The 17,572-nt window shown below is 33.8% G+C and overlaps 1 protein-coding gene across 1 annotated transcript in view; it reads left to right on the plus strand.

The window, feature by feature from the left end:
• Positions 1 to 17,198, plus strand: part of RP2 (RP2 activator of ARL3 GTPase) — a 33,293-nt gene extending 16,095 nt beyond the window's left edge. The window contains exons 3-5 of the mRNA XM_006187206.3: positions 2,337 to 2,451; positions 14,156 to 14,241; positions 16,992 to 17,198. Of these exons, the coding sequence (XP_006187268.2) occupies positions 2,337 to 2,451; positions 14,156 to 14,241; positions 16,992 to 17,075 (285 nt within the window). The 3' untranslated portion in view covers positions 17,076 to 17,198. The remainder of the gene's footprint in view (positions 1 to 2,336; positions 2,452 to 14,155; positions 14,242 to 16,991) is intronic.
• The last annotated feature ends 374 nt before the right edge of the window (positions 17,199 to 17,572 follow it).

A 17,572-nucleotide genomic window follows, 5' to 3' on the forward strand; every position in this document is an offset into this window, starting at 1 on the left:
GAAGAGGTTATCACAACATGCTGAACGATCAGTGACTTACATATTAAGAGAGAGATGACGTATTTTTTTTAAATGAAGCTCAAGTTCCCAGGAAAATAGGTGTAGAAGCTAATTAATTCTGAGATGGAAAAAATAAAACTCGAGTCTTTTCCTCGTATCATAACACAAGTGTCTTAAGACAGGTTTTACTGGAACTGTACTTGCTAGCTCTGGTTTTGTTAAACCCTAAGAGTATCACAGAATTTTGTTTCATAGCATTTGTAGAAATTAAACATATCATAATGGTTTTCTGAGGTAGGAAGTATAAAACTTGAGAGGGTAGGAAGGTCCAGAAAAGCTACTGAGTAAAGCAGAAAGTAGTTTCCATAGGAGTGAAAAGAAGTTACTGAGCCTCAGTTTTCTTACCTAAAAATCAGATTTCTTGCTGGCTCTTAACTACATCACAGATACGCACAGAATAAATTAGAGTAAGAGCAGCTTGTGTCATTTGGAAGTAAAATATTATGTAATTAGTTAGGTAGTTACCACTATTTTCAAGTCTTTAAAAGTAGAAGAATTTTCATGAGTTTCTTCACCTATCTGCAATGAAATATCAAAATAGATATACTAGTTTCATAGTTCAGTATTTGTTTTTAGGTAATGGTATTTTGAATCAATCTTACTTTTGTCAGTTTATATGTCTGACTATAAAATGAGAGGTAATGAGCAGTCTAGAAAATTAGAAACAGATGTAGGATTTTTGCTAATATTTTAAGTAACTTTGCAGTCATCATCTGGCAGTGATGTTTATATAATTTTCTGCTACTTTTTTATGTATGTTTTTTTCTGAGGCAGCATTGAGGGCTCTGAAAAAGGATTCGACTTGGAATCCAATTTGATGAAATGATAAGGAATAATGTAGCCATAGAATGAAGTACTATCAACCATTGAAACTGATTTTATAGTAGAATAGTTGGGAAATGTTCACAATCAAGTAAGTGAAAATTTGTAGAACATCACATAAGTATCGGATTTTTTTAAGAAGGTAAATCTGGAAAGTGATATATACTAAAATGTTAACAGTTGTGGTTCTTCTTAGGAAGTGGATTAAGAGCAGAGTTTTCTTTTCTTCTTTGTACTTCTATGGATTTTACATAGAACATGTATTATTTCTGTAACAGGGGAGAAAGAAAACCAGGAGCGTAAAAGGAAGTGTACCTATTTGGCAGTAGCATCTTTGAGTTGCAGCACCTTGGTTGATAATCCTTTGTCTCTGTTTTTTATTTTTCAAATGTTCTGTATTGAGCATGTATGTTACTTTTATAATTAAAAACTCAAAAGGCTTCCTTGGTTGACTGACTTCAATTTTAAAAACTACTTTCATAATTATTTTAAAAATTAATGTGTACTCATTGTAGAGTGAATAGTCTTTTTAGGGATAATTTTTTCTGATGGGAGTAATTAGGTTTGTTTCTTTCTTTGTTTGCTTATAATGGAGGTATTGGGGGTTAAACCCAGGACCTTGTGCATGCTAGGCATGCACTCTATCACTGAGCTATACCCTCCCCCTTTTTAGGAATAATTTTTAATTTATCAAATCTGTAATCAGGTTAATTGGGTTCAAATCACAGCTCTATTATGTAATAGTTGTGTGACCTTGGGCAGATTTCTTAACCACTCTGTGCCTTAGTTTCTCATCTGTAAAATGAGGGAAATAATAGGACCTGCCTCATGAGAGGGTTAAACGTGCTATACATAGAATATTTTATTTAAGTATATTTACATATATTATGTATATGTAGAATGCATAAAACTGCCTGGAACATAGTAAATACTCCATAAATGTGCTCTTTCGTTATTGTGCTCTACTATGTAAAACTTGAATCATGCTTTTTAAAATTAACATTATTACATAAGCCTTGCCCCCTTTTATTATTTGTTTTACTTAATGAACTATGGTATTTTATCATGTGAATGTACCATAATTCACCTAACCATTCTCCTCTCATCTGACATTTGCAGTATCACCAAACTAAAGCTTCCATCTGTTAGCTTCAGTCAAAAAAAATTTTTTTAAGTAATGTTTAAAATTTGGAAGGCTAATTCACATTTATTTGATCCTTAATGTTAACAGGAAGCCATGCAGTACTAATTCTTAACCAGAACCACCCATCTGGAGAAAAGAATCTTGTGTCTGTGAAAATTTGTTACAGCAAACACCCTAAATTAGAGTCATAACTAAAACAAAAATCAGAGCATTGTGTTGCATTTTATACAGAAAAATTCTAGAATAGGGAAATATTGTTTTAATTTCACAAGGTCATTTTAAAATTTAAATGAAATTTTATTTCCCACAGATGGTTGGTAAAGGCTTTTTCCTAGTTCAGACAAAGGAGGTGTCAATGAAAGCGGAGGATGCGCAAAGGGTTTTTCGGGACAAAGCACCTGACTTCCTTCCTCTTCTGAGCAAAGGTACCTTCTGGATGATTTGGTATACTTTTCTGGTTATTCTCTTGACCTGCTGATTTGATTTACTCTTTTTTCCTTTTTTCTTTTTTTTTTTTTTTTCTGGTTTGCTTGTTTTTTGTTTGTTTGCTTTGCGAGGGTATAATTAGGTTTATTTATTTATTTTAAAAAAATTTTTAAATAGGAGGTACTGGGGATTGAACCCAGGACCTCATGCATGCTAAGCACTGAGCTATGCCCTCCCTCCGCCCCCAATTTACTCTTGCCTTTAGTATTTCTCTTATATTGTCTTCTCTTTCTCGTTTGTTTTATTCTCTTACATTGTCTTGTGTTTCTCATTTTTTTTTATGTTTTTTTCCTGTTACTATTCAGAAATGTCAAAATTTCACATCATTCAAAAAGCCACATATAACTAACTAGAAATTAGGGTTTTTCCTCCCCTATTCTATTACCTTAGTTCTTGAAAATCACGTTTTATTATTATGTATTTGATTATTTTTAATTATTATTTTATTATTGTCATATTATTGTACTATAGTGAGCGACCATTTCCTTCTCCCTGCCCAGATTTACAAAGCACTTGATAAGGATTCTTTCTACCTTCATGTGCTTTGACCATACTGGAAAAGAAGTAAGAAATATAAGTAAAACATATATTATTCTGTATATTTAATATGATTGATTAAACTTCCCACACGTAATTAGAATTGTTTTCACCAGTGGGCGAATGCTACTAATAAATCTCAGATACTGGAAATATGTCTGTAAACGGAGGAACTAGAGTCCGTGTGCCCTCCTGAAGTGTTACTGTCTGTCTCCATGTATTTGAAGGTGAGCTGATTCTAGAAGACAGAGTACTGTTCATCTCTCAGAGCAGGAACATTGTTTGCTCAAGGCTCACCAGGCTTTTCTCGACTGGCCTGAGCAAATATGCATAGTAATATGTACTGCTGATCGGATATACCCTCGAAAGAGGGCATTTCTGCATTTACACGCATGTTGCAATAAACTGCAAAACCCTGTATGAACATATTAGAGGATTTTTAGGATAGTTTTAATAACTAATGCAGGATGTGACTCAGCCCTTAAGTATTAATATGGTATTTCATACTCCTTTGCGGTTACTCTAGTAGTGCCAAGGGCTGACTCCAACCCAGTGTATGAATCTATCCCAGACTATATATAGGAAATTATGACCTGGCTCCTTTGATACTGCCATTTTGATATGGGAACATTCTGATGAAACCTTGAAAGCAAATCTTCAAACTCTCAGCAGCTCTCAGAAATTGAATCAAGTAATAAATGTAATTAACATCCTAAAGTGTGAGGATCAGGGATGAAATGAGCATGAGTAGGCCTAAATTAATGATTTATATACTCATGTACTGTTAGTGAAATGGTTTCTTAGAATTGCTCCAACCGGGGGAGGGTATAGCTCAAGTGGTAGAGCACATGCTTAACATGCAGGAGGTTCTGGGTTCAATCCCCAGTACCTCCTCTAAAAATAAGTAAAATAAATAAACCTAATTACCTCTCCCCCCTCAAAAAAAAAAAAACTAAAAAAAAAAAAACAAAAAACGAATTGCTCCAGCCCAACCATATTTATGTTTTAAGTTACACAGCATTCTACATGGAAGAGGTAAAATATTCTGATCCTCTTGAATAAGAAATAAGAATTATAAGATAAACAAGATTATACTGTATAGCACAGGGAAATATACACAAAATCTTATGATAACTCACAGAGAAAAAAATGTGACGAGTGTGTATATGTCCATGAATGACTGAAAAATTGTGCTGAACACTGGAATTTGACACAACATTGTAAAATGATTATAAATCAATAAAAAAGGTTAAAAAAAGAAATAAGAATTATAAATAAATAAATAAAAATTTTTAAATGTTCTGTTCCTGCAAAAAGTAGAACTAAAACCATCGGGCAGGTATTATAGGAATTTCAGCAAATAAACATCATATAAACATCTTTTAAAACCAGAGATGCCCAGAGGAAGTAGTCAAAGGCTAATGAGATCATGTCAAACGGTCACAAGAGCCAGCTTGAAGAAATTTCAAGGAGTTTCCACTGGCCAAATTTGGGACAATTTGAGCATCAGAAAGAATAGTGAAGGGAAATGATTTAACAACAGCAGAAATTCACACATCCATAGTGATAATAAAAAAAAGTTGGGCAGAGGGAATAAAGGGAAGCTCGTCTGCACTTTACAGAATACTATGAGCTAATAAACGTAGAAGGAATGATAGACTTTGGAAATCACTACGTTCCAACCCCCAAATGTAATAATTTAGGCAAAGGTTATCACTGGATACTGAAACTATCGGGGTAAAAGTTGATAAGAAGTAGGATATTTGTACATTCTAATTCAAATGGGAAGTGTACCTTTGCAGCAGAGATTTGCTGATCATCACATTAACCCAGTGGTCAGACTTAGCGTCACTGATGGCAGGGCAGCCTGATGTATTTCTCCTGATGCGATGCAGTGAGAAATACACAACATCATCTATGAAGTATTCTTGCCAAAAATATTTCACCTGAATCTAAATGAGCCAAGACTTAGCTTCTAGTTTATAGGAAAGAAAGGAAATTTAGAGACGTGTTAAATGACACCATGAGGAAACAGTGAGACAAATCCAAAATAGAAGACATCCTACAAGATAACTGGAGAGAACTCTTTCATACAGTGTCCTGGAAAACAAAGAAAAATGATGGAGGGCTGTTCTGGATTAAAATAAACATATGCTGTACACCAGAAATTGACATAACATTGGAAACTGACTATACTTTAATTTTTTAAAATTAATTAATTAGGAAAAACATAACTAAATGCAAGGAATGAATCTTAATTACATTTTGGATTAGAGTGGGGTAAGCTGTAAGCTATAAATCTGTTAAAGATATTTTGGGGACAACTGGGGAAGTTTGAAGATGATATTATGGAATTATTGTTGTATCCTTAAGTTTGATAATGGTATTGTGGTTATGTAGGAGATGCTTGCTGAAGTGTCATGATGTCTGTTATTTTCAAATGGCTCAGGAAAACAAAAACAAAGTATGTGTGTTTGTATACATGTGCGTGCGTGCGTGTATGTGTATAGTGTGTGGCAAGCAAATGTGGCCAAATGTTAACACTTGATGAGTGTAGACAAAGAACAAATGGACGTTTATGTTATTCTTTCAACTTTTCTATAATGTTGGGAATTTTTCAAAATAAAAGCTGGGAAAATTTTTTTAAGCTGCCCAGTAGTGCACTGATTGATGTGGAATGATGAACAGGCTGTCTGTGGAGATATTCCGGCAAGTGTTGGATGGATTGGGTCCTTATCTAAAGTGACCATCAGTCTTTCTATGGAAGGTTTCTCAAACTCAGCACCACTAACATTTTAGATAATTCTTTGTTGTGGCGGGCTGTACTGAACATTATCGAATATTTAGCAGCATCTCTGGCCTCTACTGACTAGGTGCCAATGGCACACTGCCCCAGTTATGACAACCGAAAATGGTTCCAGACATTGTTAAAGCCCCCTGGGGGGCAAAATTGCTCCCAACTGCAAACCAGTGTTCTGAGCTGAGGGTGGACTTATTCTTTTTGAAAATTCACTTTTACTTCAAATAGTCTGTACTTTAGTCTCTAAATTTTCCTCTTTGGTTAAAGTAGTCCTGATTATTTACTTTGAGTTAGTGAAGCTGTTTGACAGCTTAATGAGAGAATTCGTTGTGTTTTTGATCTTGAGACTCTTCCAAATCAGAACCGTCTAGGGTACTTTTAAAGATTTAAATTTCCAACTCCCACCCCAGAAAGACTGATTCAGATATTTCTGAGATATACCATTGGAATCTGCATTTTTTAAGTTTTCCAGATGGTTCTGATGATTAGTTAGACTTGGGTTCCTTTGTTTTAGAGGGTCATTCATTGATTTATTCAACAAACATAGTAGATGAGATCTGAGAAATGGTAAAGGAGGAATCAGATAATATAGGGCCTTGTAGGCCACTGTAGAGAATTTGGCTTCTAGTCTGAATGAGGTGAGAAGCTACTAGACATTTTTATTTGTTTTTTTTAAAATAAACTCTTTACATAAGAATAATTTTAGATTTACAAAAAAAATTGCAAAGGTGGTACAGAGAGTTTTAATACACACTTCACGCAGCTTCTTATGTTAACATAAGCATGGTACATTTGTCAAAACTAAGAAACTTACATTGGCAAAATGCTATTCATTTAAACTATAAACTTTATTCAAATTTCACCTGTTTTTTTCACTTATGTCCTTTTTCTGTTCCAGAATTCAAACCAAGATCCCACATTGCATTTAGTCATCTTGTCTCCTTAATCTCTCCTTAGTCTTTCCTTGTTTTTTGTAACCGTAAATATTTGAACAGTACTGGTAAGTTATTTTGTAGACTGTCCCTCAGTTTACATTTGTTTGGTGTTTTCTCTGGTTAGACTGAGGTTATGGGTTTTGGAGAAGAGATAAAGTACCCTTCTCATCAGATCACATCAGAGGGCACACGATAGCAACATGACTTAATGCCGATGATGTTGACCTTAGTGACTTGGTTCAGGTAGTATCTGCCAGGTTTCTAGAAGCCTGTAAAGTTCTGTTTTCCTCTTTGTAAACTCTTTTGAAGTTCTTTTTATATTCTTTGGAAGCTGAGTCACTAAGACCAGTCTACATTAAAGGGGAGGGGAATTAAGCTCCACCTCCTACAGAGGGGAGTATTACAAACATTATTTGGAATTCTGTGAGAAAGATTTGTCCCTTCTCTCCCATTTATTTCTTCAGTCATTTATGTCTATCAGTAGGGACTCATAAATTATCCTTTAGGTTATAATCCAGTACCATCAAATTGTTCCAGGTTTAGCCTTTGAGAGCTCTTTTAGGTTAATTCCTCTGTCTCTTTGACATGCCTTTTATTTCGTTTTCTTGCATTATGATGCTGGCTAGGACTGCCACTGTGATGTTATGTACAATATTGAGAAGAGAACATCCTTGTCCTGTTACTTATTTCAAGGTGAAAGTGTTCGGTCTCACCATTAAGAATGATGTTAGTTGTGGTTTTTCATATGTACCTTTTATTAGACTAAGGGAATTCCTATCTATTCCTAGTTTGTTGAGTTTTTATCACACATGCACGTTGAATTTTGTTGAATGCTTTTGCTGCATTTATTGAGATGATCATGTTTTTTAAATTAATGAGTCGTTTCATCTGGTGAGTGACATTTGTTGATTTTGAATGTCAAACCAGCCTTGTATTTCTGAGATGCACTCCCCACCCTTGATCATGATGTTTTACTCCTTAAATATATTGCTGGATTTGATTTGCTAATATTTAATTGAAGATTTTTACATCTTTGTTCATGAGGCATATTGGTCTATACTCTTCTTTTCTTGTTGTATCTTTGTCTGGCTTTGATATTAGGGTAATGCTGGCCTCATAAAATGAGTTGAGAAGTACCCTTCCTCTTCTATGATCTTGAAGAGAAAAAGAATTAGTATCATTTCTTCAATAAATGTCTGGTAGAATTTGCTAGTGAAACCATCTTGGCCTGGAGATTTGTGGGGAAGATTTTTAGTTATGAATTTTATTTATTTGTTATATAGAGAGCTCTTCAGGATATATTTTTCTTCTCAAGTGAATTTTGGTAGTTTTTGTCTTTCAGAGAATTGTTTCATTTCATCTGAGTTACCAAATTTATAGATGTAGAGTTTATAGCATTTCCTTATTCTTATTAATGTATGCGGGGTCATTAGTGATGTCCCTCATATTCCTTCTGTTGGTAATTTGAGGCCTCTTCCTCTCCCATCAGCCTTGATAAAGGTTTATCACTTTATTGATAATTTCAAAGAAACTTCTTTTTGTCTTATTGATTTTTCTCTGTTCAGTTTCATTGGTTTCCACTCCAATATTTATTTTTTCCTTCCTTTCACTTGCTTTAGGTTTGGTTTGCTCTTCTTTCTCTAGTTCCTTAAGGTTTAAGCTTGGGTTACTAATCTTAGATATTTCTTCTTTTCTAACAGAATGATTCTCATTTTTCACAGTAGTTCTGTTCTATAAAGTTGCTGTGAACCCTGAATCAGTGAGTACTGAACAGCTGCTCCTAGGAGAAATGGAGGGCTAGGTTTCTGCAAGTCTCTGGTCACAACATTTTTATCAACTAATCAAAACATAACCTTATTGTATAGACGTTTCTGTTTAAAGACACCTCATTTAGTATATGTTATTGATTCATTAACATTTGAACTCACAGCCAACAGCATTATAACATGTGCCTGAATGAAGCTTGTCTACTAGATATTTCGTCTGTAAGGCACATCACAGCTTTCCTAAGCTTAGGAACATTAGACTATGCTTGAGCACGATATTTGGAGGCCATTTTAAACAGCAATATTACCAACAAAAGGCACAAAAATGTGGAAGATGTGGCACTGAATAGACTACAAAGAGGGCACTTGTTCGCAGAATGAATGCTGAAACAAGAAGGCAGAGCATCACCTTGTTCGGCTTCACCTGGGAACATGCATGTCAGGCAAATCATATTTTTCACCACTTTGTATCCATAAGTGACCATGAAAAAACTTCAAGGATTGATTTTGGGTCAAATATTTTGCCTATTTGATAAAATAAACTTTATCAAGTAGGCAATTGGCAAATAAGGAATCCACAAATAATGAGGATTGACTGTATATGTATCTTGTGGTAGAAATTTTCCTTTCAGCACTGCTTTAGCTGCATCCTGCCAATTTTGATATGATGTATTTTCATTTAATTCAGGATTTGGCAAAGTATGACCTACACTATGTTTTGTAAATGAAGTGTTATCGGAGCACAGCCACACTTGTTCTTTTATCTATTATGTTTTGCTGTTACTGCACTCTAACAGCAGAAATGATTAGTTGCGACAGACGTGGTATGACTCACTAAGCCTAAAATATTTCCCATCTGGCCCTTTACAGAAAAAGTATGCTGATCCCTGATGTAGTTCAGATTATTTTTTAGTTTGCCTTGAGACTTTTCACCAGATCCATGAATTATTTGGAAGTATAATATTTAATTTCCAAACATTTGTGAGATTGTCCAGGTGTGTTTCTATTACTGATTTCTAGATTAATGCTGTTATGGTTTAAAAATGCACATTGTATGATTTCTGTTTTCTTTACTAAGTTAAGGTTTGTTTTGTGGAACAGAATATAGTCTATCATGGTGAATAGCCTATGTGCATGTGAGAAGAATGTATATTCTGCTTTTGTTTTGTGGAATGTTCTATAAATGTCCACTAGGTCAGTTTGGTTGATAGTGCTATTCAGGTCATCTGTATCCTAACTGATTTTCTATCTAAGTGTTCTATGAATTAAAGAAAGAAGAGTATCAGAGTCTTCCACTATAATTGTGGATTTGTCTATTCCTCTTTTCAGATCCTGTCAGGCTTTGCCTTGTGAATTTTGAAACTCTGTTATTAATTGCATACACATTTAGGATTATGTCTTCTTGAAGAATTCTTTATCATTATGTAATTCCCCTCTTGGTCTCTGATAATCTTCTTTGTCTGAAATGTGCTTTGAAATACAGCTACTTCAGCTTTCGTTTGATTATTAGTGTTTCATCATATATCTTTATCCCTTTTCTTCTAACTTATCAAAAGTCTGTGTATCTAAAGTGAACTTTTTGTAGACAGCATATAGTTGGTTCTTGCTTTTCAATCCAATCTGACACTCTCTGTCTTTTTACTGGTGTGTTTACACCATTCAAATTGAAAGGTGTTGCTGTAGTTGGATCAGCATCTACCATCTTGCTAGCTGCTTTCCGTTCCATTTGTTCTTTGTTTCTTGTTACCTCTTTTTCTGTTTAATTGGGTATTATGACTCCATTTTATCTCCTCTATTGACTTATTTATACCACTTTTCGTAAATCTTATAGCATGGTCACCTTTGGTTTTACAGTAAACACATTTAAATAACTTGAGTCCGCCTTATAATAATATTATACCATGTCACCTGTAGTATATAAGGACATAATAACATTATATCCTCAAATCTTTCTTCCCATCCTTGTGTCATTGTTATATATTTTACTATTACATATGCTACAAACACCTAATGCATTGTTCATATTATTACTTTAAACTGTCAGTTATTTTTAGAAGAATTAAAAATAAAAATAATATACTTTACTGGAGGTTTTGGAGCAGAAGAATGCCATGGGCCCATGGGCCTTTTAAAATACAGCTTTTATCATTCTGGTTACTCTAAGGAAGAAGCAGAGACCAGCTGGGAAGCTGTTGCTGTAATCTAATTGAGGTGTGATAGTGGCTTGTTCCAAGGTCATATTAAATAACACAGAAGAGTTTGTTAGATAGGACATCCAGAAATCTTTCTTTATTTACCTCAAAGTCTCACAATTTTTCATGACAGTTCAAATATTAAGATTTAAAGCTCCTGCAAACTATTTGATAAGAAGTTCACATTAAAACACTAAAAACATGAGCAGTGATCCTCGTTGACCTCATAGTTCAGTTTGGAAATTTTACAGTAATTGTAGTCATCATCATTAGAGAATCAAACAGAACTGCTTAAGAAGTGCATTGTCAATGTTGTAGTTTTTGTTAATTTAGAATAATCCACACCTGTTAATCAAAACCAGTGCACTTGTCCACCTTTTTTGTTGATGTTTCTTTGTTGGCAAATTAAGTCACTTATTGGAAGTTCCTCATCTATTCCAAGGATATCAAGCAAGTTACATACTTGGGTGATTCTACCAAAATTGTATTTCTGAATTCCAGATTATATTGTCTTTGTAGACTATAGGAACTTTCAGTAACAAATTCTGACTTTAAAAATATATCTACTGTATTTCCTTTAGAGATCCTGAATAAAAGCATATTCTCTTCTACCTTACTTCAAACTTTCTGTTCTCTGCAAACCTGGAAACCCTACATTATTAACTTTTCCCTTTTAGTTCAATATTTATTTGGTTTAAAATGCTTTGTAAACTCTTTTTTTGCAAATTTCCAAATGTACTGTTTCGACTCAAAAGTAGAGTACAGTGACCCCCATGTGTACCCATCCCCCAGTTTTATCAGCTTTTTGCCATACTTAAAAAAAGAATCTATACTCCCTTTTTTTGCTGAAATATTTTAATCAAATTTTGATATGTCCCATCATTTCATCCCTAAACATTTCAATATGCCTTAAACAAAATGAAATTAAAAACAAATGTTTTCCTTTTTCCTTTTTTAATAAGTTTTATTAAGATATATTTTATATACTATAAGATTTATACCTTAACAATTTGACAGCTACACAAATGTTTTCTTAAGTAACCACAATATATTATCATGTATAACATGATTAACAGTTCCTTAATGTCATCTACTACCTAGTTCATATTCAAATTTCCTTAATTAATCTAAAAACATCCTTTATGTATTTTTACGGTTAATTTGATCCAGGTCTAAAATTGGCCCACTCACTCACTGGATGTGGCTGTTTTGTATCTTACATCGCTTTTAACCAGAAACAGGTGTTACCCCTCCCGTATTTGTGTCATGCCTTTGTTTTGTAAAAGAAACCTGGTCAGTTGTCCCATAGTATGCATGGGTTTGTTGAATTTCTTCCTCTATAGTTCTTGTAGATTAGAAGTTAAATCTAAGCCTTGTTTACACTCAGGTTCAGTTTTGTTGTTTTTTGGTTTGGGGGGTTTTTTCGTCAGAATATTTCATAGGTGGTATTATTTCCTGTAACTAGAGGGTACATAATGTTTGATCGTTGCACTTTTAGTGATCCTAAGATTGTTAGGCTCAGGTAGTGACAGTCTTATTATAGTTTCCTGTCTATCTTCCTTGTGGGATGCGAAAGCCATTGCTGATTGTTGCCTAATCCAGTAAAATAATTAGGAATTTCAAAAATGATCATTTTCTAATTGTGTCACTTCCTCTGCATTTATTAATGGATGTTAACAGAACTTCGCCTTGTACACCGAACTGTTTGGTTAACTTGAAATTTGCTTCATACTAGAAAAGCAGAATAAAGGAAAAATAATTAAGTATCGATTTTTAGAGTAATAAATTGGTGCCCTAGCAACCTACAGTGGTGTCCAGTACATTTTGTTTCTGTCTTTTCTAAATATCGTTGTGAGCTCAAGACTATATATTTAGTATGTTTTAATAAATTGCAGTCATCATTCCCTCTGATCTCCCCATGTCTCATCGTTGGCCCTTAGGAGCCTCTTCAGGCTAGCTCCTGGGTCCTTATGATACAACCCTATTGGCCTTTAATAGCTTCATTGCTTTTTGGCTCAACAAGATGTTCGAGGCTGATTGTATGCATTCATTGCCCCAGACATAGAATCATCCATTTTCCTGAGAAAATATTCCTCAGCTACCTTCTTTTCTTTACTCAACAGCTGTTTTGCTCTATATATATGGTAATGCTGAAAAACTCATACTTTAATTTGTTCTCTGTATCTGGTTGTACAGTTGACTGATGTATCTTGCCTTTTCTGTATTTGTTGTCTGTATTAAATCACAAGACCTTTTCTCTCCTTGTGCCTTGTTCTGTGGCACATGACTACATTCACCTTCATGTTTCATTCCTTAATATTTCATTATTCCCTTGTATTCTATGTTGTTTAATGAATTCATGTCTTTTTTCAAGAAATTTGTAATTTCCTGGATGTTAGGACTTCTCCATTACTGAAGGAGATAAAAAGCAAATCTATTAGGGATAAAGTGATAGTGGAATACCTTTTAATTGGATTGAAAGGCTTATTTTGTTTGGCTGATTTATGACCGTGTTTGCCAACAATTTGAAACCAGTAGTGCCAATGCCACAATTAAATCCAGGCCAAACTAAATCTTTACACCAGAATTTAAAGTACAGGTGGTTTTAAAAGTAATCAAATTAATGATATCTTGTAGTAACTAATGGTGAAAAAGAATATGAAAACAAATATATGTATGTTCATGTATGACTGAAGCATTGTGATGTACACCAGAAATTGACACAACATTGTAAACTGACTATACTTCAATAAAAAATATATATATACACACACACACGTTGAAAAAACAAACAAATAAATAAAAGTATTCAAATTAAGTATGGGAAAGGAGGCACAAATGCTCTCTCCAGAGAATTAAAAAATAAAAACTTGGTCATTGGTTCTAGAATATAGCACACTCAAGAAAAATACTTTCAGATGGTCATTACCTTTGGTACCTGACCTGAATTCTTACTTGGCTTAGTATCATTACTGGTGGCCCTGAACTTGGCTGGTAAGTAGAAGAATTGGAAACAAGACTGGCTGCCTGGCAAACTGACTTGAATAGCTTTTGATCTTATTTGTCATTTTGTCAACTATTCTTTGTACTGCTAAATGGGTGGACTTTTTATGGGTTTTGTTGAAGGATGAAAATCAGAAAAGTCAGACTATTTACAACACTTAAAAATTTTTGTGACACTAGCCCTATAATAGAACTGAAGCTACTTGTCATGTGATGAGACTCTGTATTAATTTCTTTTATGATTAGAGTAGGAAGAAGTAGCTGAAGGGAGTGTCCCGTCTGTCTACTTCCTTCTTTCTTTACTCTTTCCTCCCAAAGAAGAGGCTGGAGATTTTTCAGGGAAGAATAAAAAGATTAATTTTAGAATAGATTTGTATTCATGATAAGACTCTTCATGGGTTTGCTTATAGGTCCTGTAATTGCCTTGGAGTTCAATGGAGATGGTGCTGTAGAAGGATGTCAACTTATTGTCAACGAGACATTCAATGGGACCAAGGTACAAGACTTTATTGACTATTTATATTTCAATCAAACCTTCTACTTCCTAAAATAAATAAACAACAAGGTCCTACTGTATAGCACAGGGAACTATATTCAATATCTTATAAAAGCCTATAGTGAAAAAGAATATGAACTCTTTCTATGCATTAATGGCTAATTCTTACTTATGACCACCCTCATTAGGTTGTTTTATCTAGTATCTTATATATAGCTGTATATGAATAAGGTTTTTTAAATAATTTTTGAAATTTTAACATGAATATTGTAAAAACAACAACAAAAAAAACCAATTCAGGCAGTGAGACAGTAAATCTCCCTGGGACCCCTGACTCTCCTCTGATTTCTTCCCATCGTGTTTCTTTGGAAGCTGAATGGTGGGATGAGGGGCAGGGTTCTGTCCAGGGAGGATCAAGGTGAATGGGAAAGGCATTGATCATATCCTTTATGGCAAAAAAAGGAACTTGGAAATACAGTTGTTCCTTAGTGTCCGTGGGGGATTAGTCCCAGGACCTGCCGTGGATACCAAAATCCACGAGTGCTCAAATCCCATAATTGGTCCTCCGTATCTGTGGTTCTGCATCTGCAAATTCAACCAACCATGGATGGTGTAGTACTGTAACAGTTATTGAAAAGAAAGAACCCTGTATAAGTGGACCTACACAGTTCAAACCTATGGTGTTCATGGGCCAACTGTAAACCCAGTGCTGGTTGGTCAGAAGTAGGGGTCCAGTTCAACAAAATGTCACCCTTGAACTTTCTGGGATTCAGATTTCCTCATCTGTAAAATGAGGATAGTAATGGGACCCACAACATTCAGTTATTAGGTTTCAGTGGATTAATACATGTAAGTCACCTTGAACAGTATCCAGTACATTGTCCAATAAATTTTAATGGTTTGTGCAGTGTAATAGTTTATTCTTTAGCAATCATGAAACACAAAAGGGGTCAATATCCTGAAAAGACACCCATAGCTTAGTTACATGAAGGAGGAGGGAGATGTTAAGTCAGTACAATACAGTGTGGTCTATTTTTGTTAGAACACAAGGTTGCAATAGATTTTTGGCTGTCTCTTTTCAGGTGGCTTTAAAAATATTGTCCAGATTATTGTATTTGTTATAAAAATAGTGTGAAAAATAACAATTTTGAGAATTGTGTCAGTTGATATTAAGATCCAGTAGGAAGCACTACCTACTATATATAAAATAGATAAACAACAAGTTTCTACTGTATAGCACAGGGAACTATATTCAATATCTTATAGTAACTTACAGTGAATAAGAATATGAAAACAAATATATATATGTATATGTATAACTGAATTACTATGCTGTACATCAGAAATTAACACAACATTGTAAACTGACTATACTTCAATTAAAAAAAAACCTTTCATTTCTTTTCCTTTTCCTTACAATTAAATGGTACTTTCAGCAGATCATGATTTTTAAAACTTATAGTAAACAATTGAGAACTAAGTTTTGGTTTTTCTTTGCCAAACTAAAATTTTAATAGCTTAAGAATTTACAAAATAATAATCTACTTATTAAAAACCTTCAATAATATGTAAGTTTCTCAAGTAAAAAGTCTCACCAAATGTCTCTTCAAGTCCTTCCTTTTTAAAAGATAGTGATATGTTGAAAATGTTGTATTTCTAAGATTGTATACTTTAGATGGATGATCCTATTGCTCAGTGTTGATTTTTATTTGCTTCAGTAATACTTCATCAAAACTTGACCTTGACCCTATATCTAGAAATCACTACATGTAGGTTATTTTCTAGATATGGTTGATGAGATTGCTGTATCTAAGAATTTCAGACTCAAATAAATTAATATAGCTTAAAAACCAAATATATAAGAGGATTAAATGAGTATATATAATTGTGGGTTTTTGATAAATATCTGAGAGAAAATGTTTGGTTTTGTAGTCTGATCGGGCTTATGGTCCCTTGAATTTGCATAATTCAAAGTACTTTGTCTTTTGTCTCATTCTGTTATCACAACAGTACTAAGGGAGAGGGCATATATAATCAGGTTGGATAGAAGAGGAAACAGAGAGAAAATGGTTATATGATTTGGAGTTTTTAGATCTGAATGAGCTAAAGATGATCTAATTCAACTTTGTCATTTTACAGATGTGGAAACTGAGCCCAGAGAGGCTTATTAAATTGTCAGCCCCATATAGCTAGTTTATGATAAAGCTAAGTAGAACCCAGGTCTCTTCTAATTTCCGGCTGACATCTGTAAAAGTTATTTTTGAAGGGTTCTATTGAGTACTGCTTTGTTGATGTTTGGAAAACAGTTCGTTTAAAATTAGTAATATATCTTTAGGAGCTTTTAAAATAGCTAATCTCCAGTTTTGCTTCTCGGCCTATTGAGATTCTTAGAAAATACAAGAAACTTAAGAGTTCTTTAAATAAACCTCTTTATTCAGTAGCTTTCATAATATTAACTGTTGTGTATTTTAAAAACTGAAATTCCAAGTGTAATAAAAATACAACTGAAGGATTATGAAAGCAAAGACCTTAATTAAATCATAAGTGCTTTTAAAAGAGCTCAATTTACATCATAGCTATTGAAACTATTATTGCATGAACTCTACAGAAAATCTACAGATTAAATGTTAGAAATGATGTACTTGAATTTCTTTTAAATAGCAGGCTTGTGACTTCTGTGGAGAATGTGGGCTTTGGAATTTGGGGGTTACTAGTATTTACTTTTTTTGTTTCTTTTGTATTTAACATAGATGTTTGTATCAGAAAGCAAGGAGACGGCGCCTGGGGATGTAGACAGCTTCTACAACTTTGCCGATATACAGATGGGAATATGAAGTTCAGTATGGAACCAAGGACTTGGTATTAAGCCCTTTTCAATTTGTGTGTTAGCAATGGTTTTTCACTGATGCTTAAATTGTTAAAGTCATTTTAAAAATCAATTGCTGAATACAGCATCATTTACTCGTGGTTCAAAAAGAGTTCATTTTCAATTAAGTACTTTTAATCAGCTTCAAAACTGTTTAACCCAGTTCAGTGAGCTTGTAGTTATGTTTCTCTGCATGTGATACTGTTATTAGAAAATAGAAGTGGCTAACAGTTCATGATTTTAATCCTAATTAAACGTTCTTTCAGATCTCTAATTTACCCTTTCCTCAGTACACCATATTTGTTCAAGAATACATTCCATTGCTTCTTTTCTTTTTTAATTTAGAACGATTCATTACTGGTTGATCAACTAGAATGAACCTATGGGCATTTTTTTTTTCGTGTATACATATCCAGTTGAATATTAGCCTCCTAGTCACATAATATAGCAAATGAGATTTTGTAT

The sequence above is a fragment of the Camelus ferus genome, chromosome X (assembly GCF_009834535.1).
Source record: "Camelus ferus isolate YT-003-E chromosome X, BCGSAC_Cfer_1.0, whole genome shotgun sequence".
NCBI classification, from domain to species: domain Eukaryota; kingdom Metazoa; phylum Chordata; class Mammalia; order Artiodactyla; family Camelidae; genus Camelus; species Camelus ferus.